At 36.2% G+C, this 27971-nt stretch overlaps 2 protein-coding genes across 5 annotated transcripts in view; both read left to right on the forward strand.

Annotated features, from left to right (window-relative positions):
* Positions 1–15741: 15741 nt before the first annotated feature.
* mrpl15 (mitochondrial ribosomal protein L15) lies at positions 15742–20744 on the forward strand. The gene is made up of 5 exons (XM_058782289.1): positions 15742–15905; positions 17363–17520; positions 17618–17783; positions 18344–18467; positions 20293–20744. Exons 1-5 carry the CDS (start codon positions 15801–15803, stop codon positions 20640–20642), a joined length of 903 nt encoding a protein of 300 aa, XP_058638272.1. The 5' UTR covers positions 15742–15800; the 3' UTR covers positions 20643–20744.
* A 3224-nt stretch (positions 20745–23968) lies between these two features.
* fastkd3 (FAST kinase domains 3) overlaps positions 23969–27971 on the forward strand; it is a 30868-nt gene continuing 26865 nt past the window's right edge. For 2 of the 4 annotated variants that reach the window (XM_058781962.1, XM_058781964.1), the window contains exon 1: positions 23971–24370. In XM_058781962.1, coding sequence (XP_058637945.1) covers positions 24065–24370 — 306 coding nt within the window. In that variant the 5' untranslated portion in view covers positions 23971–24064. Of the gene's footprint in view, positions 24371–27971 lie in introns of all 4 variants that reach the window. The other 2 variants (XM_058781966.1, XM_058781963.1) reach the window with 2 other exon arrangements.

Genomic DNA, 27971 nt, shown 5'->3' on the forward strand with positions numbered 1-27971 from the left:
AGAAGTGCATCTTTACGGATCATGATTATAATGAAAGAGTTTTTGTTTTTCGATTTGATTTATTTAGTTAAGTAGTAATTTAAAGCTTTCTATAGATATTGTCACGAATCTGGTCTGTAACTTCCATTCACTCACCACCAGAGGTCACTCACTCACCACAGTATTCATTGCACTGATCACATTACTGTTGCACTTCACCATCTATTCAATTTCCCATCATCCATTGCACTGATTGCACACACAGCTGAAGGCACTGATCACACAGCTCTCACTAATCACACACTCTATTTAAACCCTTGACTTTGTTTCCCTCATGGCCGAGTATTGTATGCGTTTACCGCTCCCCTAGCCGTAGCAACTCTACAGAGCCCCTGATAGTTTTTGTGTTTACCGCTCCCCTGGCCGTAGCAACTCTACAGAGCCCCCAATAGTTTTCCTAGTTTTCCCCTGCCTGTTTTGGATTGTGTTTTCCCCTGCCTGGACTATTGCTTCGTTTTTCAGATACCTCTCTCGTCAAGCCCCTTCGTATACTGTTCGCTGTCGACCGACCTTTGCTTGCCCTTGGATTACTCTTTGTCTTGTCCCTGCCATACCTGTTTGCCATTGCTCGACCCTGCCTGTATTTATGACCATGCCTGTAAATAAAAGCTTGCACTTGGATCCGCACGTCTCGTCAGCCCCGTTACAGATATATTTATCATGTCTGTGAGGCATGTATTCGCTGAGTTTCGGTTCATTTTTGTTAAGTGCTCCTGTTCAAGATCGAGATGGCAGAAAGCGCATGTTTGTTTTCTTTATTTTATAAATGCACAACATTTTGTTGATATTGTGAGTACACACAAATAAAAGTAGACCCTTTACAGTTCCGAATGATGTATTACTTTATGAGCAAAATAACAGCGTGTTTTTTTTAAGTTATTGCACTGAAAGTGATTGCGCCTCCATGTCCTGCAAAGCGCGCTTTAGCTTCCACTCTTCCACGATTGGATATAGTGCACATTTATCTAGGTATAACGTTTAAACATTGTTATATGCTTGAACTGTTTTAGTATCTCTAGAGATTGTATTTTAGGTAAGTCATGATGATTTGAGAAAGCTAAATTGATCAAACAGACTATGATCAGCTCACTGTCTGCCGCTGGCCGCTTGGTCGTATACTTTAAAAAAGAAAAGAAATGTATATTTAACAAACAAAAAATGCTCCAAACGTTTTTCTAAATTAACTTAATAAAAAAAATTTAAAAAACGAAATATAATCACTTTATCAATTCTGATAAGCTGTCGGACACTGGCCGGGCTAGGGCCTAAATTTGAAGCCCGTGCAGGGCTCTACTATTTAGCGCTGACATGGAGTCTGAACATATAATTACTCTATCTGGTCTAACATCTTCTATCCACTGTAATGCAACCATTATTGCAACTAATCCTACTATATACATTGCTAAATTATTTGATAATCTTTTGAATATGCTTATTTTTGTTAATAAATGAATAAATATTCCTATACTTGTCACCCCAGATTCTGGTACCTTTGATCCATCTGTATATATGAAAAATAATTAGTTTGTGTGTATTTATATATACTTTACTATTAATTTCTTTTTTTTTTTAGTTCTTTTTTTTTTTTTTTTGTATCTATACATTTGCCATAGGAAACAACCATGGTGGGATTATTCCTATTGCTATTGTCCTAACACTATTTTCGATAATTTATATTTATCCACTTCACCTTTTATTGTCCACCTAAAACCCCTTCCTGGATTTATTTTATATTCCCAACAGTCTTCGGCCGTTTCTCAAATGGAAGGATGCATCCTCCGGAAGTTGTATTTGCAGGCTGCATATGTCATAAAGCCTGATTTATTTCAGTTAACTGAGTATTATATTCGCGAGTCACAAGCATATTACAACAATTTACAATGAACTAAGAATAATGGTCAAATTTATAACTGTTAATATTCTAAAATGAGATCTTCATGACGATTGTAGCCTACAAATGCGACCTCCGAAGGATGCAGCCTTCCGTTTGAGAAACAGCCTTCAAGTCTTGGTAAATGCTGTCTTTTTCTTCTTTTGTCTTTTTTCTTCTTTTGATTGTGCAAAATCAACAAAAGAGCAATGATATGCAAGTGCTAGAACAAGTCCCAATTAGCTTAATGCAGTATATGTAGCAAGGTTTTTTTATAGAAAAGAATAGAGCAAGCTAGTGTTAGAGGCCTTTTTTGCTTTTGTTGATTGTATAATATAAAAAGAAAACATAGATAAAATACAAAAAGATTAGAAAAGCTAGTGTTAGTTTTTTTTGTTTTGTTTTTTTTGTTTGTTTCATAGATTAGAACTAGAAAAGCAAGTTTTAGAGTTAGAGGGTCAAATAAAGATGGAAGAGATGTGTTTTTAGTCGATTCTTGAAGATGGCCAAGGCCAAGGATCCACACAGTCTATAATCCAGGAGGGAGGTGGAGCGGAGGCGGAACAGGGGGAGGGATGGAGGGCCAGGTCCCTGTGGAAGCGGAGTGATCTGGGACCGAGGTAGAGCCGGCAGAGCAGGAAACCTGGGAGGAATTGTGTTGGGCAGGTCATTCCACCAGGAGAGAACATTTAATTTAAAAATCTGTGAAAGTGATTTTGTGCCTCTTTGGGATGGCACAATGAAGCGACGTTCATTTGCAGAACGCAAGCTTCTAGAGGGTACATAAGTCTGAAGTAATGAATTTAGGTAAAGGGGTGCAGAGCCAGTGGTGGTTTTGTAGGCAAACATTAATGCTTTGAATTTTATGCGAGCAGCTATTGGTAGCCAGCACTTATTTTTATGTCCTTTTATGTTCCTGTTCCCTTGGCATCAGCATTCCAACCAAAATTATTTAAATTTACATATTCATAACATTTTAACATTTCTTTGACTGCATGGGTATCTCTGTGTTCCCTTATAGATCACCAGTATGCCATCTTTAATTTGAGTCTCCAGATTTCTAAAGGCAACCCTGCCATTTCCACCTGTGTAGCAGAGAATGGGAATGTTCTAAGGTTCTTCCCTTTTCAACAATGTACCATTATCCATGTATAAAGATTTACCAACTCCTTGTCCAATCATTGAAAAAATGTAATTTATCATAATATTTAATAAAATATTAAAACTTCATCTTCAATTATCTTCAAAATATTAAAACTTCATCTTCAATGATACTAGTGCCCAGACTGCATCAACATTAGACACCTGTATAAAACCAAGTAAAAACAATAAGGAGATGTGGATGATCAGTTTTCAGTGTTGTCTGTCCTGCATACACTGCCATGCCATTTGATTAGTTCACCCAAACTTTGTGATCATTTACTCTCCCATGACTTTTGTTTATTTTCTGAACACAAATGAAGACCTTTTCAATGAAATCCGAGAAACTTCTGTCCTTCACCTGAATGTCTATTTACCCAAAACTTTAGACAGTTGATCATATATAGTGATCATGTCTCTTCAGAAGACTTGAGTCGCATTTCCGCTGTCAGGCCAAACCATTCTTGCTGCTTAACCATTCCATTCTGTGCTGATCCGGCCCAAGCGATACAGATATGGTTTAATTTTTCCACTGTTGGCTGTTAACAGAGCTCTTTGGAATGCAACACAAATGTGTCAGTCGTTGCCTTAGTAACGCAAGTCTTAAGATATGGTACCAGATGTAAATAGCACCCATGTTATTTAATTTTACTATTAACTTGTTTACTTTGCTCAAATAGCATGCTTGGTCAGCTACAGAGAAATTGGTGGCTAGGTCAAAGACAAACCAATCCTGAGCAGCTACGTCACTACAGGCATTCTACAGCATGGTTCAGCATTTGGCTAAGAATTCTGGATCAAGAATGGTTTGTAATCAGACCGTGTCTAACCAAGTTCAAGTGGAAATATAACTAAAACTGCTCCTTACCATTCATAGAACGGTTTGGCCCAAAAGTAGTTTAAATGGCTCCATTCATATGGATTTATTTTATACTTTCTTTAGAACCATTTTGAAGTGTCAGAGTTTTGGGTTAAATATCTTCATTCGTGTGATGAAGATGCACACTTTTTTATGGGATGGAATGACAGGAGGGAGATTAAATGGCATAATTTTCATTTTTGGATGAAATAGGTATTTAATCAACATTCATTGGGCTATTCCAAAAGATTGCATATATTAAATCATTAATAGCGTAATGAACTGTTAAGGAGTAAGAAATAGACAATATCACTATAAGAAAATGTTAAATTAGATTGACTTCCCATGGCATGTTGAATTAGAATATAAAATACATATATCCTATGTAAACAAGTAATTGTTAACTATGATGTTATTTTATTGCACCAACTTTGCATAGATGATAGCACAAAAGACCATTTCACAAAAATAAATATAGAAGCAAACAAACAAATAAATAAATAAACCTTATGAGTGAGCATGACCGGGAACCAGGAACTAAATCATAATGAGGTTAAATCAGAGCTGGAATGACTTATTGGTTTTTATTGGAATAAGGCTAAATGAGAAAATTCATTTGGTATAAATTGGGGATTGTTAAAATATGAAATTAGGAAATACTTCAGAAAATTTAGTGCTAATTTGGCTAAATTAAAATGTCTCGAAGAAGTTAATGTTGTTAGTGAAATCTCATCGATTACTAAGATCTCACCTGAAAAATTGTCCGATAGTCAAGGAGCGTATTTAGTTGATTTGCAAATTAATGCATAAATTAAGAGCAGAAGGTGCTTTCATAAGGCAAAGGTCAAGGCAAAGGTGGCTTGAATACAAATAACAAGTCACCTGGAAATGCTGTAATAACGACGGAATTTTATAAGTTATATTCTGAGCTGTTATCTCCGTTCCTCCTGCAAGTGTTTAGAGCAGGCATCCTCAAATCTGGCCCACTCCTGCAGAGTTTAGCTCTAACCCTAATCAAACACACCTGAGCATGCTAATCAGAGTCTTCAAGATCATTAGAAAATCACAGGTAGGTGAGTTTGATAAGGGTTGGAGCTAAACTCTGCAGCAGATTGGACCTCCAGGGAAAGATTTGAGGAACCCTGATATAGAGTTTAGATTGCTCTGAGCTTACTGTCAGTGAAGCTTCAGCAAGGTGTTATTTGTTTAATACCTAAACCTAAAAAGGATACTCTTCTCTTAGACAACTGGAGATCCATCAGCCTTCTAAATAATGATTATAAATGGTTTGCCCTTATTTTCTCTAGGCATTTTAAGTTGGTTTTAAACTCCATTATTGATGAAAATCAGTAAGGTTTTATGAAAAAATCATCATATTTTTAATAATATTAGACTTGTCTTTGACCTTATTGATTACTCTGACCTTATTGAGGACAATAGTTTAATTCTTTTTTGGACTTTTTCAAAGCCTTTGACACTATCGAGCATCCTTTTATTTTATTTATTTATTCATTATTTATTTTATTTTATTTTTATTTTTTTGTAAGAGCGTTTTGGTTTCAGCCCCTATTTTTGTAATGCGATGAAAACCTTGTATGCTGGGGGAAAAAGCTCAGTGAAATTAGGACATGGTACGACACATTTATTTTAGAAAGAGGAATTCGGCAAGGCTGTCCAGCTTCCGTATATCATATTGTAGCTCAAGCCTTCTGTCATTTTATTATTACTACACTAGAAGGAATTCATATTGCTGGTAGAAATATCTTAAGTCAACTAGCAGATGACACAGCCCTTTAAAAAATTCTAGCCAGGTTCATCAGGCAATTAAAACTATTCAGTTGTTTTCTAATGCTTCAGGTTTGTACCTTAATATCACAAAATGTGAAATATTTGTCCTGAAAACCCCCTCCTTTTTATCTGTGGATGGTATTCCTGTCAAAGAAGCTGTAAATTATTTGTGAACAAGATAGGGTTTCCCTGAATTTTAATCCTGCCTTTGAAAATATTAAAAGTAAATTTAATATTTGGTTATTAAGGGACCTGTCCCTTAGGCTGATGATACACGGGGCAACTTTTTGAGCAATGTTGCTGGGCAACTTTGGGTAATATTGCCATCACCGGGCAACCAGGTGAGACACAGGGCCTACGACCGATCTAAAGTATCCAGATAGAAATTTATTTCCCATTCTGAATGGGAAAGTGCACAAAAAACATTGTTCAAAAAAAGTTGCCCCCGTGTATCATCAGCCTTAGAGTTCTTCTGTCAAAAGCAGGAATTTCTAGACTAACTATATTGCTTCATCTATACATTTAGTCAATAGAACTGTAAAAACTATCGATCAGAGTTTATTTATTTATTTATTTTTTATGGAAGAATCGTGTGCACTACATTCATAAATCTGTTGTCATAAATTCCCTTAAAAATTATGGGCTTGACTTTCAAGATTTCTCTATTTTAAATTAAAACTCTCAAAATTAATTGATTAAAATTTTGCTTGAGGAAACCTTCTATGTGGAATTTTATTCCTAATTTTATTTGGGGTCTTTCTTTTTCACTAATGTGTGATTATAAGATTGAGAAATTACCAGTGAAACTTTTTGCTTTTCATGCTCAAGCTTTGTTGGCTTGGAAACTGATCTACACAAGCACAATTTTTCTCCGCAGCGTTATTTCATTTGGAACAACCGTTGTATTTTGTATAAACACAAAAGTTTTTTTGTTTTTTTTTTTTTTTTGTTGAAAAGCTGGTTTGATAAGGGTATTGTTTTAGTTCATCATTTATTTAACACTCAAGGGTATCTTATGACTTATGATGAGTTTCTTGTATACTTTAATTTTCCTGTGACTCTCAAGGAATTCTCTCTTGTTTTCTCTGCAGTTAATTCTGGTATAGTCTCCTTATGTAGAGATGTGATATTGGTTGATATCAGTAATCTAACTGATACAATATGTTGTCAAATTTGTTTTTCACAGTCCAAAAATAACAAATCTATTCGTTCTCCATTTCTAAAGGAAGTTGTACCAAGCTTTGCTCCATTGCTTATTGGTCCAAATTTGTTAATCTTGAAAGTGTTATTGCCTCACATTCACAAGTTTTTTGTTACAAACAAGGTAAAAGAAATCTCTTTCAAAATAATTAATAAATTATATCCTGTTAAACATTTTCTGAGTAAGTTTAAGAAGGATATTGATGTTAGTTGTTCTTTTTGCACCTGGAAACAGTCCCCCAAATTTTCTGGTATTGTAGTTATGTGAAAATGTTATGGTATGTCTCTGTTTATCAAAGAAAAGGTACTCTTTCATTTTCATTTGCATTCTGAAAATGTAGTTTTTGGATATTTTAATCTGCACATTTTATTTGTCAAGTTTCACATTCATAAGTGTAGTTTTTTTCTAACAAAAAGCCCTGTTTTACTGTGGTTTATAAAGAATTTAAAAACTATTTTTGTACTATTCAACATAGTGCAAATAGAAAGACAATTAAAACGGTCCACTTGTGCTCTATCATCAAAATCTTTGAGTGATAGAAAGGTCCTGTCTGTGATGTAATTCATTTATTTTTTCCTCCTTTGTCTTCTTATACAGGTGCATCTGAATAAATTAGAATGTCATGGAAAAGTTCATTTATTTCAGTAATTCAACTCAATTGTGAAACTCGTGTATTAAAAAAAATCTTTAATTAATATTAAAAATCAATGCACACAGACTGAAGTAGTTAAAGTCTTTGGTTCTTTTAATTGTGATGATTTTGGCTCACATTTAACAAAAACCCAACAAATTAACTATCTCAACAAATTATTATACTTCATAAGTACTTCACAACATTTTTAGTGAATCGTTGGCCTTCTGGAAAGTATGTTCATTTACTGCATATGTACTCAATACTTGGTTGGGGCTCCTTTTTGCTTTAATTACTGCCTCGATTCTCTCGATTGGTTGTGCATCTTTTTCTTCCACACTTTTTCCTTCCACTCAACTTTCTGTTAACATGCTTGGATACAGCACTCTGTGAACAGCCAGCTTCTTTGGCAATGAATGTTTGTGGCTTACCCTCCTTGTGAAGGGTGTCAATGATTGTCTTCTGGACAACTGTCAGCTCAGCAGCATTCCCCATGATTGTGTAGCCTAGTGAACCAAACTGAGAGACCATTTTGAAGGCTCAGGAAACCTTTGCAGGTGTTTTGAGTTGATTAGCTGATTGGCATGTCACCATATTCTAATTTGTTGAGAAAGTGAATTGGTGGGTTTTTGTTAAATGTGAGCCAAAATCATCACAATTAAAAGAACCAAAGACTTAAACTACTTCAGTCTGTGTGCACTGAATTTATGTAATACATGAGTTTCACAATTTGAGTTGAATTACTGAAATAAATGAACTTTTCCACGACATTCTAATTTACTGAGATGCACCTGTATTTTCTTTCTTCTCTCAGTTATTCTATTGTAAATGCTGCACATATTGGAAATCATAATTTTATATAGGCCTTTTATATAGGCCTACTGTACATGGGATAACAGTCCGTGTAGGTTATCAAAAATTATATTTGCATTACTTAAGCATTAACATTTTTATTGTTATTTTTCTTTTATGTTTTATATGGAAAATATAACCTGACACCCGCCATTATTACATTATGACTGAGGATACTTCACCAGTAGAGTGGAGGAACTATGACATCACTTTGTAGACGGAATGGCGGTTAGCATGAAACTGGTTCCCTCGACAAAAAGCCAATGGGATTTTTCCATAGGCTTTTGGATAATCGCAAAAAAATAAGCTCTGTGTTCAATCATAGTTCATGAAACTTACACGTTTTGTCCATCAAGATAATCTTCACAAAATAATATAACTTTGACGAATTTTGAAGCCTAAATAAAAGCACCAGAACTAAAAAGCTAAACTTAGGCTATAAACGAACTACAGCACCACAGTCGCTCGTCTTCAGTGTCACCACCACAGCGCTCCCGACAACTGTTTCAAACTTATTTTTAACATGTTCAGTGAAAAGGATTTACTCTGTATATGAATTTTAATCCACACTACATGAACCGTTTCATATAAACTGGAATAAATACAAAACTAGAGCCAAACTAAAGCTGAAATGAGACATTAGTAATAAATAGTATAGTGAATAAATGAAATACCCTGCTGAAAAAAACAGCTAAAACCAACCTAAGCTGGTCAGGCTGGTTTTAGCTGGTCTCCCAGCCTGGTCATAGCTGGTTTATCAGGCTGGTTTTAGAGGGGTTTTGACCACATTTTTAGCTGGTCAGGCTGGCTGGTCTTAGCTGGTTTAATCTGTTTTTTTCAGCAGGGTAATCTTAACTAAAGGACATTTAAAGCACGTATTTCTGTACATTTCGAAATAAGGTGCATTAAAAGTCAATAAATCCTTGATTAATATGAATATTTTAATTAAAAACGTATCCCCGTGTATTTAATCTTTTAAATAACAGCAGAGTGAGTGAGTTTTTGGATATGGTCAAATTAAACTTATTTTAGTGAACAAAGTACCACATTTCAGCTATAATTTTGTTAGGGTGGGTACACAATTTTATTTTATCCTTGCTTCTAGGAAATCCTCAGTCAATATGCTTTTTAACAGCTTGATGTTGCCGTAAACATTTAATTTTAGCGTGGCTTTAAGCACTATGCATCATTAAAGTTTCAATTTCACCAAGTAAAGCTGGTAAATGTGGTGTTTACATGTAATAATCGTAATATGAGTTTACCTTACCCAGACAGCAACATAGTTTTGGCCCAGATCCAGTCCACATCTGGTCCGTGTGAAATCCATGCGGGCCAGATGTGGGCCAGATCTGGGCCGACACTGCTGGCTGTCTGGGTATGGTCTGAACCCAGAGTCTCCGCATCAGTAGGAAAGCGATAAAACGAGCTTCTTCCATCCGAAGACATGTGTAGCATTTCGGGACAAAGCAAAAAAAAAAAAAACATTGTCGAACAAAAATATAAAATGCTGGAAACTATTCATTGGTTATTCTAAAATTAATCGTATTACAAATTATGCTACAACTGGAAAATACTGTAAATTGTTAAACTGTTCGGCATGATGATGTTGAATGTCTCCGACAGCGCCTGTAGTCCCATTTAGCAACTTGTTAGCAACCGTCTTTTTTAAGCAACGTAACAGCTTTAAAAAATCACTAGTGGGGTGTAACTGGTGTATTTTATGTTGTAGAATAAAGCATGAAAGTATCTTGAGCTTGTGTGAACCACAGACCTTATTTAAGGGATTTAACCAAAATCCCATTCAAAAAACCCATTGACTCTGGGACGATGGAACCGGACGTGCTAAAATGCTAACTCACTTCCGGGTTTTCGCCTACAAAGAGAATAGACTTGTTTGAGATGCGCCTCGCCTGAAATATAGGCGAGAGTAGGCGGCTGCAGTGAGGGGAATAGTGAAATAAGTGCAGTCAAGACGGACAGTTATGACCTCTCGAAGTGGAACAGATACCAACGAGATCAAAGGAAGATATCGCGTTATTCTCACTCATACACTGTGCTGCTGATAAACATGATATAATTTCAGTTCTGTTGCTTTTATATGAATATAAATATGATGAACAAGACACTCAAAGTGCTTGCTATTTAATTCCATACGAAAGGCCTATGTATCATCCATTTTTATTTTAATTCAAACATGTATTTTAGATTCATATAGAAAATATGACAACAATCACATCTCACACTGAGATCGCACTGTGATAGTGTTTGGGAATATTCATGCACAATTTAAATACATAATTGCATGAAATCAGATTTTTTTTAAAAAGTAAAACATTTTAGAAGAGAATGCAGAGTCACGGTTGTCTGAACCAATGAGCATTAAGCTGTGTCGTCAGTCAGTCTTTTCCCATCATGCTTTTGGTCAGCGCAGTCGGTGGAGAGCAACTGCGCGCGACTGTTCAATCCGACACAGCCGCCTCGCCGTCGCGAGCAGTGTTGCCAACTTAGCAATTTTGTTGCTAAATTTAGCAACTTTTCAGACTACCCTAGCAACTTTTTCTTCCAAAAGCACCTAGCAACAAATTTAGCAATTTTTTCAAATTTATTTGGCAACTTTTAGCAACTTTTGATAAGTGACTCAGACAATAAAAAGACACACATTTTCCATCCTAATTACACAAAAAGAAAACCAAAGATGCCTAGCAGTACACACATCACGTGGATTGAATTAGCTGCTATTTGCATTTCTTCAAAATAATAATAATAATAATAATAATAACTGAATAATTTAATAATTGTTCATTTATGATAGGCTACACTTTGTTATAGCTTGTACTTGTGATTGTTGATCAGTTAGTATGCTGTAAGAAAAATGGAAAATATAGGCTGCTAGTAATTTTCCAGGACGTTATCCATTATCCATTGTAACCCTGTAACCCAAAAACACAATGCGTAATTTAAAATGCAGGTAAAAACCAATACGTAAAATTCTTTCATATTAACATAGTAGATTGTGCCCTATTTTTACAGCCTTTTCTTGGAGTGTAGCATACTAACTACTAATACACTGCTTAAAGCATAATTGTTGAGAATGTGTTATATTACTAGTTTACTAGCTATTAAAAAAAAAACTTAAATTGTAATCATTCAAAAATGTGTAAGTGTTCAAATAATTCAATGTTTTTTAAAATACAGTTATTTATATTTGAATATTATATTATGCATATTGTTTTACAAACAAATCTAAATTAACATATATAAAATATATATTTTTGCTGAGATTTGATGTTGTGACACAATTTTGCGCCGTGATTACGCAATGACATCATTGCGCAATGACATCACACCATCATTTAGCAACTTCTAGCAACAAATTTACCTTCCTTTAGCAACTTTCTCTGAAAATTAGTTGGCAACACTGGTCGCGAGAGTTTTTTGGCACACGTCAGCATGACATCAGAGCAAGGCGGACATAACTCGGACACTTTTCTAACCGGCATGCATCTCGCGGTGATCGGTTCTGCGCAGATTTTGCTCATCTCAAACAAGCCTATTATTAACTTAAAGGTAAAAACAAAAGAAAAGATAAGCAGTTATCCGTATAGAGAATAAGAAGTAACCATGGGAACGGATAGCGTATCCTGCTAATATGGCGGCGCCTTCCCGACATGCAACGCTGAGTGAAAAGATTGTGACTTAACTTCTCATTCTCATTGTTAGGTCTAGAGCCAAATGGCTAGAAGCCGGGGAAAAAAACTCTGCGTACTTTTTTAATTTGGAAAAAAACGAGGCGAATCTAAAAAAAATTTCCTCTTTGAACATTGATAACAATGTTGTAACGGATAAGAAAAGGATTTCAAAATTTGTTTCAGATTTCTATCAAAATTTATATACATCAAGTTTTAACCCTGACTCAAGTGATCTTTTTTTTAATAAGATACAGCCCTTTATTCCTTGTGTAAGTACAAATAATAAGAACCTTGGTGAAGAGGAAATGTCTTTGAGAGAATTGGATGATATCATTAAAAAAACTCCTTTTAACAAAAGCCCAGGACCTGATGGTTTGCCTTTCGAATTTTACAGAGGGTGCGTCCGAAATCGCATACTTCCCTACTATATAGTATGCGAAAAACAGTATGCGAGGCGAGTAGTATGTCCGAATTCATAGTATTCGAAAAATAGTAGGCGAGAAGTACCCGGATGACCTACTACTTCCTTCCGAATTCTGTAGTAGGCATACGATGGACACTTTACTATCCCATGAGGCCGCGGGAGAGGCGGCGTCATATTCGAAAAATGGCGGAAAGCCGCGACGCGGCTGTCTTCAAGTGTAAAGGGAAAAACCTCAAGGAAAAACATTGTTGTTCATTGTGGTTAACTTGTACTTGTTTAACATCATCCAAGTAAACGGCTGACTTGTTGAGGGTTTAACAAACAGATTAAACTATTGTGTGAATTGTGTGTAAAAAGATCTCTAATCATTAATCATCAGATGGAGTTATGTTAACCTCATTGTAGTACATCAGCTTGTTAACGCTGCTTTCTTTAAATAGGCGGTTCGTTAAGCGTTAAGAATTTAAAACATTAACGATGTTTGCACAGTGAAGTGGGCTCTTTAAATTTTCGCGCTGTTGTGAAGACGCATGACACCATCAACATGGCGGATGTAGTACGTCCAAATTCCATTCATACTACCCTCATTCATACTATATAGAACGTACTTTTTTAACGGTCGAGTAGTACGTTCGAATTCAAATGTAGTACCTACACAAGTAGTATGCGATTTCGGACGCAGCCAGAGTGTTTTGGGAAGATATAAGAGATTTCATTTTAAATGTGTTTAAGGAATGTGCTGTAAATGGAGAACTTACTGAATCAATGAAACAGGGAGTAATTACATTGCTTCCAAAACCTAATAAAGATATTTTGCACTTAGATAACTGGCGCCCAGTCACGCTGCTTAACTCGGACTACAAATTATTAGCATCATTATATGCCAATAGATTAAAACCATGTTTGGAGGAAATCATATCTATAACCCAGTCTGGATTTATGAAGGGGAGAAATATCTCAAATAATATCAGACTGGTGTTAGACCTTTTAGATTATTCCGATTTAGTAAATGAGGAAGCTCTAATTTTGTTTTTAGACTTTTACAAGGCTTTTGACACCGTTGAGCACAATTTCATGTATCAGACCCTTGATCATTTTGGTTTTGGCCCATCCTTTAAAAATATGATGCATACATTTTATAATAATATTTCAAGCAGTGTTTCTTTGTCTGGCGGTACATCATCTCGTTTTATTGTCCAAAGAGGGATTAGACAGGGTGCCCTATTTCCCGTTTTATTTTTATTAGTTGCAGAAACTTTAAGTCTTTATACTGTACATTGCTCCCAAATTAAAGGTATCGAGATGGAAGACGTTACTTTAACTATTAGTCAACTTGCCGATGACACTTGTTTATTTCTGAAGAATAAAGATCAGGTCCCTGTTATTTTGGAGGCTCTTAAATTGTTCTCTGATGCCTCAGGTTTATCAGTGAATCACTCTAAAAGTGAAATTATGGCAGTACATCAATTGAATGACTCCTATATATCTGGGATACAGGTTAAACAGGTAGTTAGATACTTGGGTATTGTAATTAGTAAACCAGCTTCAGAGAGAATTAAAGAGAATTTTTCACAAAGATTACAAAAGACAAGAAATATTTTCAATTGTTGGCTTCAAAGAAATTTATCTATTCAAGGTCGAGTGTTGATCTCCAAGGCTGAAGGAATTTCCAGACTTGTATACCCTGCATTATCCCTTTATTTGGATTCTAATATGTGTTCTGCAATTGACAAAATTTTATTTAAATTCATCTGGAGAGGCAAGACAGAGTACGTTAAAAGAAAAACTATAATTAGAAGTGTAACAGAAGGAGGAATAAATGCTTTGGACTTTAATACTATTAACAATGTCTTTAAAATTAACTGGATCAAGCATTGTCTTTGTGAGAATAATTTTCCATGGTTCGCTATACCCAATATGATTTTTAAAAATGTGGTGGTCTTCATTTTCTACTCGCCTGTGACTTTAAATGCACTAAGCTCCCGATTAAGTTGTCTAACTTTCACAAACAAGCTTTGGATGCATGGAAATTAGTCTATAAACATAATTTCTCTCCCCATTCATGTGTTATTTGGAACAATCAATATATATTATTCAAAAACAAGTCCATTTTTTGGAGTGATTGGTTTAACAAAGGTTTAATTTTTGTTACAGATTTATTAAATCACTCAGGTAATCTATATAATTACACTGACTTTATTAATAATTATGGATTAAATGTATCTTCCAGTGAATATATAAAACTAATTCACTGTATTTCCCAAACCTACTTCACCTTATTAAAACGAAAAATGTATAAGCCAGTTATTGGTTCTCTTCCAGATCTTACTGTTGGGGGCCTTTCTATTAGAGATAAAAAATTCAATAACTTTTATATTAGGAAAATTTTAACGAAAGAAAAAAGTATTTTTCCTAAGGCAATGGTGAAATGGAAACAGGATTATCCCTCGCTTTTATTTCAGAATCTGTGGTCAGATATGAATAAATATGTAATTCCTAATAAAGTCAAAGAAATTCATTTTAAAACACTGCACAGATATTATCCATGTAATGATTTCATCAGTAAGTTTAAAGAGGGGTTCTCGCCTTTATGCTGTTTTTGTAAAGAAGAGTCAGAAACCATTTTTCACTTATTTTTCAGTTGTGATTATACCAAACTATTTTGGTCCCAAGTTTCTTTGTTTCTTTTTGAAGTGTTTTACAAGTTTGTCACTATAACTGATATAACGGTCTTTTTTTTGGATTGTGATACAGGTCTATTGGAAATGGACAATATAATTAAAATTATTGTTTTATTGGGGAAATATCACATACACAAAGCAAAATGTATGTTAACTGTACCAAATGGTAGACTGTTTTCCATTGATTTAAAGTTTTTTTATGATTCTCTAACTTCAGTACAGAACAATCGTAAAGCTGTTAAGACATCTCAACTATTAAAGAGGATTATTGATGTATTAGATATATAGTTTTTGAAAAATGTATGGAAATTTCAAAAATTGTCTGTTTTTATAGACTTATATTTTTGTATGACTTTGTATTCCCCTATTGTTATTTCAAATTTAAAAAAAAAAAAAAAAACTTCTCATTCTCTATAATGGTTGATAAATTAGAGTTCTACGTATGTTTACTATTAATTTGTAATTCCATAAACAAATGTTTGTTCATTACGTTTCACTGTTCATTACGTATGTTCATAATTGTTTACTTTTATTATTTTTTGTTCCCTGCATGTGGTTCCGGTTTAGCGTACCACGTGCGTATCCCCGTGTCATCTGCCCTTGAGTAGCATTTCTGTGGATCTATAATGTCTTTGACCAAGACAACAGCGGGGAAAACCATCGATATCGTAAAGAATCTACCTCGCATTACACTCGCAAACCTTCGACCAAACCCGGGAGCAAAAAAAGATGTAAGTTTATTAATTTGTGAGAAGTTACAATGTAGATGATTAGTGGTTTAGCGTGTTAGCTGAGGAGCAGCATGATAGTCAGATGACCAAAATGTAGGTTTATAGTTACGACACGTTCCTATAATTTTCTAAAGTCACCGTAGTAGTTTTACAATTAGAGTAGATGTTGTAGGTAGTAAATCTACTAAGGACAATTAATCGTTCATAACCTAAAAAAAAGAGGTTCCCAAATACTATAGTAATTTATAGTAAATGCTAGTGTTTTTGAACCATACTATAGTAAAGCGTATTATACTGTATATATTATAGTATTTAACAACACTTTGTTAATGAATGCTACAGGATACTGATAGTTCACCCAAAAATGAAAATTCTGTCATTTACTCACCCTCAAGTAGCTCCAAACCTATATGAATGTCTTTGTTCTGCTGAACACAAAGGAAGATATTCTAAAGAATGTGGGAAACAGAGCAGTTCTGGGGCAGCTTTGACTTGCATAGTATTTTTTTTTTCCTACTATGGAAGTCAATGGTACCCCAAAACAGCCTGGTTACTGGAACTACTTGAGGGTGAGTAAATGATGACAGAGTTTTCATTTTTGGGTGAACTATCCCTTTAACTATAGTGCACTGATAAACTGTAATAAATACTGCAGTATACTTTAGTTTTTACTACAGTAAACTGTAGTGTATTGTAGTATAATATACCCTACAGTTGTAGAAAACTGTACTGCATTGGGTAAAGTAGTTTGTTTATATTACTATAGTTTTTATGTTACCACAGCGACTATAGAATAACCACAACAAATTAATTCAAGTACTTCACTATAGTATGGTTCAAAAACTCTATATTATTTATAAATTACTATAGTATTTTTTTATGTGGGGTATTCTATCAGGTCGAGCTGTATTCCCAGGTATAGTTTATACTGATAATTGCCATGTGTAGCATGAAGAAAAACTTTTTAAATAAAGTTTATTTGAAAATAGAATTAAATAAAGTGCAAAAAATGGTTTTACCCCTTTAATGTCTAGATTTAGAGATTGGATGCATTAGGCGTGGATGCATTAATTTCATAGACTTTTCTATAGTCTTTCATAGACTAGGTTTTCAAACGATGAGGGAAAACATGCAAGTCTCTGTAAATGTGTCAGCTAATGTAAAATGTGGTTCAAAGTCAAATTGTAAGTTTAGCTCCTGTTAAAATGTGCAGTGTTGGTTACATTCAAAATCATAAAGGATTAACAAATATCATTGATACTTTATACATTTCTGGGGGCATTTATTGCAAAACAATTATGCAAACATAAACCATTATTGCACAAAATCAGCTAATAAGTAAATTTAACTTTAGTTAATGAGCAAACTACAGTGCCTGTTACACTTGGAATAATAATTTATTACACTTGTAATTATCCTGTGATTTCATAAATATAGTATATCTGATCACTTTAAAGGAAAAGCACAGAGGTCGTGGAATGCATGGAGGCAACAAAAGTGGACGGGGCCATAAGGGTGAACGGCAACGTGGTAATCGACCCCGACTGGGCTTTGAGGGTGGACAGACTCCATTCTATCTGATCATCCCAAAATATGGCTACAATGCCAATCACAGGTGTTATGGTTCATATTGGTCAAGATATACTGTTACATATACATCTTTCACCTTCATGGCTCATAAAGATGCAACCCTGTGTGTTTTATTCATCCAGTCGTCGGCCGCAGTATCCCCCACTATCCCTACGCAGACTCCAGTATCTAATAGATTTGGGTCGTGTTGACCCCATGCAACCCATCGATCTAACCCAACTCGTCAATTGCAGAGGAGTTGCAATCCAGCCTCTGAAACGAGACTATGGCATTCAGCTCATTGATGAGGTGTGTATTAAATGGCATGAATATTTTGTTGTCATTGTTGAAGTCTGTCACATTTGCAGTGGCGGAGTACATTCATTTTTTTGAAGCATTTCTTTATGTAAAAAATATTTTTAAGGTGTCTTAAGGCCTGTTCACACCAAGCACAATAACGATAAAGATATAGTTCTAAAAATCGTTCTCAAAATTAAAGAATAGCAGAGTCCACACCACAGCTATAACAGTAAAGGCACAGAGAAAAAATATCGTTGGAATCACTTTCAGAACGATAAAAACATTGTCACCCAATAAGAGTCCATCCTGCTATAATGATCTTGAGAATTTAAAGTGGCAGACGAGCGTGCACTTAGAATAAACAGATGATATCGTCCGCTGGTGTGGACACTAATATCGTTGTCTTTATAGTTCTCTTTATAGTTATCTATCTTGGTGTGAACGGGGCTTTAACCTTACAAACTTGTGTAAATCTGTAGGAAATCTGACTGCTCAAAATCTGCAGTAACAAAACACAATTTATTCATAAGTCATTTTCATTGAACGCAGTGTGTATGGCTCTGTTACAGGGTGCTGATATATTTTGTGCAAAAGTAAACCTGGAGGTCCAGGTTGCCTCAGAGAAAGCCATTGCTGCAGTTGAGCGAAATGGGGGTATAATCACAACCAGCTACTATGATCCTCGTAGCCTCCGTAAGTATGCCTACACTCTGTTATCTAGGCATATTCACATACAGTGGGTACGGAAAGTATTCAGACCCCCTTAAATTTTTCACTCTTTGTTATATTGCAACCATTTGCTAAAATCATTTGTTCATTTTTTTTTTCTCATTAATGTACACACAGCACCCCATATTGACAGAAAAACACAGAATTGTTGACATTTTTGCAGATTTATTAAAAAAGAAAAACTGAAATATCACATGGTCCTAAGTATTCAGACCCTTTGCTGTGACACTCATATATTTAACTCGGGTGCTGTCCATTTCTTCTGATCATCCTTGAGATGGTTCTACACCTTCATTTGAGTCCAGCTGTGTTTGATTATACTGATTGGACTTGATTAGGAAAGCCACACACCTGTCTATATAAGACCTTACAGCTCACAGTGCATGTCAGAGCAAATGAGAATCATGAGGTCAAAGGAACTGCCTGAAGAGCTCAGAGACAGAATTGTGGCAAGGCACAGATCTGGCCAAGGTTACAAAAAAATTTCTGCTGCACTTAAGGTTCCTAAGAGAACAGTGGCCTCCACAATCCTTAAATGAAAGACGTTTGGGACGACCAGAACCCTTTCTAGAGCTGGCCGTCCGGCCAAACTGAGCTATCGGGGGAGAAGAGCCTTGGTGAGAGAGGTAAAGAAGAACCCAAAGATCACTGTGGCTGAACTCCAGAGATGCAGTCGGGAGATGGGAGAAAGTTGTAGAAAGTCAACCATCACTGCAGCCCTCCACCAGTCGGGGCTTTATGGCAGAGTGGCCCGACGGAAGCCTCTCCTCAGTGCAAGACACATGAAAGCCCGCATGGAGTTTGCTAAAAACACCTGAATAAGATTCTCTGGTCTGATGAGACCAAGATAGAACTTTTGGCCTTAATTCTAAGCGGTATGTGTGGAGAAAACCAGGCACTGCTCATCACCTGTCCAATACAGTCCCAACAGTGAAGCATGGTGGTGGCAGCATCATGCTGTGGGGTGTTTTCAGCTGCAGGGACAGGACGACTGGTTGCAATCGAGGGAAAGATGAATGCGGCCAAGTACAGGGATATTCTGGACGAAAACCTTCTCCAGAGTGCTCAGGACCTCAGACTGGGCCAAGGTTTACCTTCCAACAAGACAATGACCCTAAGCACACAGCTAAAATAACGAAGGAGTGGCTTCACAACAACTCCGTGACTGTTCTTGAATGGCCCAGCCAGAGCCCTGACTTAAACCCAATTGAGCATCTCTGGAGAGACCTAAAATGGCTGTCCAGCGTTTACCATCCAACCTGACAGAACTGGAGAGGATCTGCAAGGAGGGATGGCAGAGGATCCCCAAATCCAGGTGTGAAAAACTTGTTACATCTTTTCCAAAAAGACTCATGGCTGTATTAGATCAAAAGGGTGCTTCTACTAAATACTGAGCAAAGGGTCTGAATACTTAGGACCATGTGATATTTCAGTTTTTCTTTTTTAATAAATCTGCAAAAATGTCAACAATTCTGTGTTTTTCTGTCAATATGGGGTGCTGCGTGTACATTGAGGGAAAAAAATTAACTTAAATGATTTTAGAAAATGGCTGCAATATAACAAAGAGTGAAAAATATAAGGGGGTCTGAATACTTTCCGTACCCACTGTATGTGCACATAAAATCATGGACCATGACTTCAGTACAATAGCCAACCTAACATAAAGATACAGGGCTACTTGAAATAATGTTTATTTTGTACAAACCAATGACTCATGAGGATGTCTCAGTAATTATGTCGTAATAGATAATATCAGTTGCACTGATAAGATTTGTGTGTGGTGTTTTAGAAATCCTCATCAAACCAGTGCCCTTTCTCATGTCTGGGGAGCCCATACCCAAGCGCCTGCTCCCTGGTGAAGACCTTCTTCCATATTACACAGATGCCAATAACCGCGGCTACCTCGCAGACCCAGATAAAGTCCAAGCTGCACGGCTAGGTCTGGCTAAAAAGTATGGCTACACCATACCTGACATCACAACAGACAAATTTTTTGAAATGCTGGTACAAAGAAAGGATCCTCGTCAGATCTTTTTTGGGTTGTCACCTGGATGGGTGGTGAATATGGCAGACAAGAAGATTCTCAAACCCAATGATGATAAAGTCTTGCAGTATTATGGCAATATTAAGTTTTTATAGTTATTCACAATGTGAATGTCTATGGAAATAAGTTTGTTTGTATATATAGTGAAAGTTGAATAACTTAAATTCAATGTCTGTAATAAAAAGCTGATTCCACAATTGGTCCTTATTCATTTATTTATTTTAAATTGAATATAAAAATTTAAGTACATAGTCTCAAAGAAATGTTAAAAACAGCCATTGATGGTGGTAATGAATGAACCCAATGACAAACCATAAGAGAATTTACAAAAAAAAGAGCAACAACTTTATTAACATCAGTATAGAGTCCTGCATGATACAAAACATCCCTTTTTTGGGATGCAGCTTCATAAAACATGATCAGATCGTGAAAAAACATAATTATTTAGATTCTCCTGATTAAAAAGACCTCAAACTCACTATAATCCATAATTTATATCTGCAGAGACCACATAGAACAAAAATAAAAGGTAGCTGGCATGTGGTGTTTTCACTGGTAACTTCATGAAACATGCATATATCATGAAAAATGACATGCCATTATTTTCAGAAAATTCTCCCCATTAAAAAGCACCATAAGAATTATTAAAAATTCACCATTATCATGCGATTTTATCCAAAGATATTGCTCAGAGAGCTATAACAGATAAAACCCGACAGGCGCAAGTGGGGCACAGCAGAAAAAAACAACAACTGTAGTACCTTTGACATGGCGCTTTTGCTTTTAACGTTATGAAACATGCATAGATTGTGGAAAATATTTTTTCTCCAATCAGTTGGAGAGCTTTATTGAACACTTGGCAAATAAAACGTAAGAGCCAGCATGTTTCTGTTATCTTTTTTTATAACTTGTACACCTTTAAATTCACGAAAATAAACTGAAAGAAAATTAATTGGTACTGTGCTCATCTGAATGTGAGGATGCAGCCTTCTGTTTGAGAAGCATTAATTCACTTCTTGCTCACTGATAGTCATTAGAAGCACAGTTGGGTATAATCAAAGTCTCTTTCAAGGATAGTCTTTGTTTTATCGCGTTAATACTGTATTCTAATTACTTTTCCTGATAACGCAGTAATGTAATGCATTACATTTTAAATTTATGTAATTTGATTACAGTTATTGTCAATAATTTTTTTTACAAATGCAGTGTTAAAAAATATGAAGTAAAAATCATGTTTTGCAGGTCAGTATGCCCTTTAATAAATCACCGGAGAGTGCCAGCTTCCGAAAACGAAAAGTAGCCGAGATGAACTTGATTAATCTTTTTTGTTTACGGAGGTGATGTGGGCGTTTACATATTCGCGCGTTTCAAGCCTGATTCGCGTGGATGATTATCATATAGAACGCTATGTGCACGGGCGGGACCACATTATAGATGATCTTAGACGGGAAAGACTGTACCTCGCGTTGGATTCATACGGATTAAGTTATCAGATAATATTTGTTTTTTCTATTCTATCTGTTTTCTTTTTATTTATTATATAATAAAAACAAATAAAAAAAACTTGCTACTTGTATTGCATTAGGCTAACTGAGACTTGTCATAGCCCTTGCATATCACTGCTCTTTTGTTGATTTTGATTGCTTCCATTGTCCTCATTTGTAAGTCACTTTGGATAAAAGTGTCTGCTAAATGTAAGTACTTGCTGAGTTTTCGTTCATTTTAGTGACGGGTTTCAGGAAGATATTCACAGAGACTGAGAATGCAGAAAGTGCACCCTATTTGTTTTCTTTATTTTACAAAATAAATTTGTTTTGTTGATATTGCAAGTGTATACAAATAAAAGACCTTTTACAGTTTCAAATGATGCATTACCCCAGATAGCACGTGTACGTCTGCAAGATGTCTGTTAAAGATCACTTGATCTGGAAAGCATCTGCTGTGTACAAACGTCTGACGGATGTCTTGCAGATGTCAGTTTTGCAGGCATTCTAAATCATATACATCTTAAAGACATCTAATATAGGCCTATGCCTATTTGACATCTGATAGGAAACGTCCAATAGACGTATTGCAGATGAGCAAACACTCTAAAAAATACTTCTTGCAGATGTAAATGCATTTACATTTACATTTAGTAATTTAGCAGACACTTTTATTCAAAGCGACTTACAAATGATGACAATAATTCGCAATCAAAAACAACAAAGGAGCAATAATATGCAAGTGCTATGACAAGTCTCGATTAAATCAATTAAATGATTGTCTGCAAAGAAAGAATTTAAATATTAGTATGAAAAAGTCTAATTAATGAACGTCTAAATACTAATAAAAAGGCTTTTCACGTGTAGAAGTTGTATTCTGCCGTTGGAGCGGCGCACTTTAAAAGCGCAAAATGCAGACATCAAATAGACGTCTCCATGATGTATGTGTGCTATTAAGGACTCTTATCTGTACGATCAAAAATTATGAAACATTTTAAGTTATTTTTGCTGTTATCAGGAAAAAATGCAAGTGATTGTTCAAGTTGCTGTTTTAATAATTTTTCAGTCAATATTAAATTAATGAAAGAACTATGAGTTTCACTTTGTAGTGTATTTTTTAGGTTTGATAACTTGTAAAGTAAACTTGAAAGTAAAGTAGTTAGTAATCTGATTAATTTTTAAAAGCAGTAATCAGTCAAATTTTCAAATTAAAATTTTAAAGAAGTAATTAGTAATGTGTAGTGGATTACTTTTTTTGAGTAACTTAGGCATTCACATCAATTCACAAGTCATTCTTTTTGGTTAGGTTATTTCATTCACTGTTTGGAAGTAATTAATTAATCAATCAATCAGCTGAACTGTGCACATGTATTTTAGACACTTCATGTCTTGTTCCATTCATGCAATAAACAAATGTCCACTGCTGAGCTGTGGGCTATGACTAATTTCAAGGGCATGAATGTAGACAAAATTACAATTTGAAAATTAATCAGAGCTATAGAAATGTATTGTCATTTTTACAAATAAAGCTTCATATTATAAGAAGGCTACTTTCTATGACCTTTATATATCCTGTAGTCATGGCGAGATTAGGTTCCTTCAATCTAAAAAAAAACAAGAATCGAAAAAGATCTGGAAACAACAGCGAGGAGTCTTCTTGCAATCAAATCCCATCGATTCCAGAACCTGGAATCGGAATCGATTCCAAAAGTTTCGGAATCGAACTGCCTATGAGTAGTCTCTCTAAACCGGAGTGTACTACTCTCCTTGGTACGGTTTTGGAGTTACGAGTCATTATTTTTGTGTATGTCACTCGGAAAAACATCACCTTCCTTCAGGGCTTAGGGTTAAGCGGAGTTCATCATATGAACTGAGGAGGGCAGCAATACGCCCCTGATGCATCTAACCTCAAATCTCTAAAGAAGACGAAGAAGAACAGCATGGCATAAAGAATTCAAGCAACGGCATTAAGGATCTGTTGTGGGGCGTGTCCGTCATCACCTGTTTCAGCATTACAGGTAGAAGTAGGGGACATGCCTCCTAAATTAAGAAGACAACAGTTAACTGCAGTATATTGGGCAAATCTTATGGGACAGAACAAATCACATCCCACTTTAAGGGTACTAGAGCAGTGTTGGGAGTATGGGAAAAGGGAATGTCATAGTTTTGAATGGGTGATTGGAGATTTGGTAAAGGAGTTGGGTATTAAAGAGTTAAGTATTACTCCAATAGTGGTTTTACCAGCAGTCCCTTTGTGGATTTGGCCACAGCCTTCAGTTGATTTAAGAATACTGGAACATAGGGAAAAAGAAGGCCAGAGTGAACTAGAGGAAATCCAGGTAAGGAAATACCTGTGGTTAAATGGATACATCAAAAAATCCAGATAATGAGCAAGTAGGGGTAGCAGTTGTCATTCCAAAAATGCAAATTTCCAGAAAGGTAAGGATCTCAAATAAGTTATCAGTATTTTCAGGGGAATTAATAGCAATAATGATGGCATTAAGATGGATAAGCGAGGCAGGATTAAAGGATGTGGTAGTATGTTCAGTCTCTAGTTCAGCTATTATGTGCATTAAAGCACAACAGTCAGACACTAGACAGGATTTAGTAGTGGAAATTCTGCAAGAATTATATACGTTACAGCAGAAAAGGGTGAGCGTAATATTCATGTGGGTTCCAGCTCACATGGGGGTGAAAGGAAACGAAGCAGCAGACAATTGGCGAAACAAGCTCTGAGGGCCGAGAGAATAGAAATGGAAATATCATACAGTAGATATGAAATTAAAGCTATAATTAAAAACAAATAAATCAAAGATGGCAACAAATGTGGGAGACAGGAAATAAAGGTAGAAATATGTATGAAATACAGCCAAAATTGGGGAAAAGTAGGTACTCGGGTGGAAATAGATGTCAGGATTGTGGACTATCTTGTGTGTGTTTTGCTCCCCATGTGTTCCCTGTGACGCCACCAGCTATCCAGATGACATGCTCTGCGCATTCTATGATGCAAGCCTGAACACTGCGTGCAGAGCGCTGTCGTCCGAAGATGGTCCTCGAGAGGATTTCGCCGCCTTCGTGGAGTGGATTCTGGTGAGAAACGGATCGCCCCTCACCGTCTCTCCCGAGGATGATCTCGCCAGATCCACTCTAGACCCAGAGCCCAGCCCACCAACTTCCCGTGGTGCAGAGCATCAGCCCGAGCCCACCGATGACGGAGAGCCAATTCCCGCTGCGATCTGCGAGCCAGCGCAATGCCGAGCGACTGAGCAGAGGATCGCCCCGGACGTAGAGCCCCATCCGTCAGACCAGGTGCGAGAGCCCGGCGACAGTGCCCACCACGAGGGAGCAAGCCGTGGACGGTGTGAGCGCGGAGTGGAGCTCCACCCCCTGCATCACGGCTGAGGGTGAGCTGATCATGCATCTGGGACTGCTAGACTTGGAGGGGGATCTAATTGATTGGGAGACAGATCTGGAGGCCGACATTCCCCCTCTCCTCCAAGTACTCCAGAGTGCAATCTGGACGATGGCGGGGCGACCCCCCAATTCCATTGGTTTATAACACTGCAAATCTTATTGGTATAGACCCGAGCATGCGCATTCCTTTGTGTACAATTTTGTAATTGATTTGATATATTTTTAAAATATAATTTATATTACAGAAATAGTATGTGCTAACTCTAGAATCATAGGCTTATCTTAATTATTATCTGTTTAGTAACCATGGTAATTTTAGTCAGATGAAGTCGTTTACAAATAAACTCTTGACTACCTCCGGGTTCTTCAGGCTGAATAGCGCTTCATATTTCCTTGAGGATTGGCAAGCCGCGGATCAGCACTAAATTGGATTTTATACGCAAATTATGATAATTTACTGAATTTTAGAGATGGACATACACGAACATAAGCGGCTGATTTTACGTTTTAAAGCACAACCGTTTTTTTGTTGTTTAAAGGGATAATTATAGCCTACGTTTGTCAATGCGTCACAAACTTGTAGGTTACAAAGTGCTAATAAAACAACATGATCTCACAGAATTCCGTGTAATGTTCACGGACTTAATTACCCAGATAGCAAAATTTGCCTGGCCCACCTCTGGGCCACAACCTTGCTTAGCTTCTGGCCCAGTTCTGGCTGGGTCCCCGGCCCAAAACTGGCACACACACTGAAAATCGACTCAAACAATTTCCTCTGGCCCAGATGCGGATTTATCATCATCATTATTGTTCAGAACTGGGTAGGTTTAAGGTAGGGGTGGGGTCAGGTACTCCAGTGAAAGTATAACTGCATCGGAGTCACTCTTTTTACGTGGTCCGATGCAGCGCTGGTGTTGAACCAGTGAATCCGTGCATGGACCATGGCTGATACCTTCTGTGAGCCCATCACGGAATTTTCGGCGATTCCGTGATGCCACCACAGATTCGGAGGTTAATTAAGTCCGTGAACATTACACTGAATTCTGTGAGATCAGGTTGAATAAAATGTTTTCATGGCAAGCTCAATGTTTCCTTGTTTATATCTTAATAAAATATTTGAGCCTATATTGATTCTCTTACAGTTTTTAAAGGTTCCTATCTTATAGTAAATAAGTGTCCGTGACATCAGATATTCAAAATCCAATTATTTATGTATCCACACCCTCATTGTGTGTGCGTGTTATAATCTGTGTACGGGATGAATTTATATTCAGCTACTAACACTCGATAGTTGTAGGCTGCCATATAGATCTGCATAACTATCGAATATTAAATCACTCAGAGCTGTAAATCTGTGCAATAGATACGTGAGCACTTTTAATGAGTATAAGAGACCTTCTCTGTGATTATCATTTTTTTATTTATTAAAGACTATAATAACTATCTAAAATCAGTAGGCCTAATATAGTACAGTGATTCCTGGTTCTTTTTAAAGGATTGAGCAACAAAACCAGTAATTTAATTTGTGCATATAGCCTATATAAAAGTATAAATAAAAATGTTGCAGAGAAAATTAACATTTATTGCTTAAATACGCACTAAAGCACATTAATAATAATATTTGCTGTAGGTCAGATTTAATAACAGCTGTTTTAGTAAACAAAAACATTTAAAATAGGCCTATATGCAAAAAAAAAAAAAAAACCTTTCAGCAAGGTTTTTATTCCCATTATCCACACATAAAACCCCAGTTCACGCTGATGGACTATTTGGTATTATTGCCTTATTTGTCACCGCAGTTGTTCTTTAAAATAAAACCATTTGCGGGTTTGTCCTATGTCTTACTGATCTACAGTGAATTATCATCATATCCTAAGTTATTGCTTATCCACCGATCCTAAAATAATATAGCCTACATTATACAAAACAGCTAAATCTCAAACAGTGGATCATTTTTATCAACATCGCCCAGCTAAAACTGCTCAATGTTTAAGTATGTCTGCTTCGTGTACAGTGAAAAGTGCAATAATATGACTTAATTTAATGTGCAACCCACCTGTTGAGACTGAGGACCACTATTTATGTTCATCACACAGAAACATCATTAATATTTCTCATAGGTGAGGCTATTTGTAGCATAGGTAGGACTATATCATGGCCACGAATTAAGAATTTGTTCCCCAGACTGAATTCGTGAGCCGCTCATATTACACAGCTCTGTTCTGCCTGAAGTACTCGGAGATGCCGTTTGATAGGAACTTAATCTAACTAATTTGTCATAAATAAAAAAAAAACACATTTGTTAATTGATTGCTGTTGTTAGCATTTAATATTTCTGTAGTACAGCCAAACAGCATAGATCATTCATAAAAACGTATATAAAAGAATGTTCATGCGCAAATGTCTACACCAATAAGCTCTGCTGTATTATAAACCAATGAAATTGAAGGTGGGCCGAGCGACACGTGTCACCCCACCTTAATGTGTCGCCCCGCCCCATCGTCCAGGGTGCACTCTGGAGCTACT

Source organism: Onychostoma macrolepis, chromosome 07 (genome assembly GCF_012432095.1).
Source record: "Onychostoma macrolepis isolate SWU-2019 chromosome 07, ASM1243209v1, whole genome shotgun sequence".
Lineage (NCBI taxonomy): Eukaryota > Metazoa > Chordata > Actinopteri > Cypriniformes > Cyprinidae > Onychostoma > Onychostoma macrolepis.

Bases quoted from the DNA above. Each gene is read 5' to 3' on its own strand.
- mrpl15 (XM_058782289.1), top strand. From the start codon at position 15,801: ATGTCTTTGACCAAGACAACAGCGGGGAAAACCATCGATATCGTAAAG. The intron at 17,521-17,617 runs GTGTTATGGTTC...TTATTCATCCAG, and splicing joins GGCTACAATGCCAATCACAG to TCGTCGGCCGCAGTATCCCC. The intron at 17,784-18,343 runs GTGTGTATTAAA...GCTCTGTTACAG, and splicing joins GCATTCAGCTCATTGATGAG to GGTGCTGATATATTTTGTGC.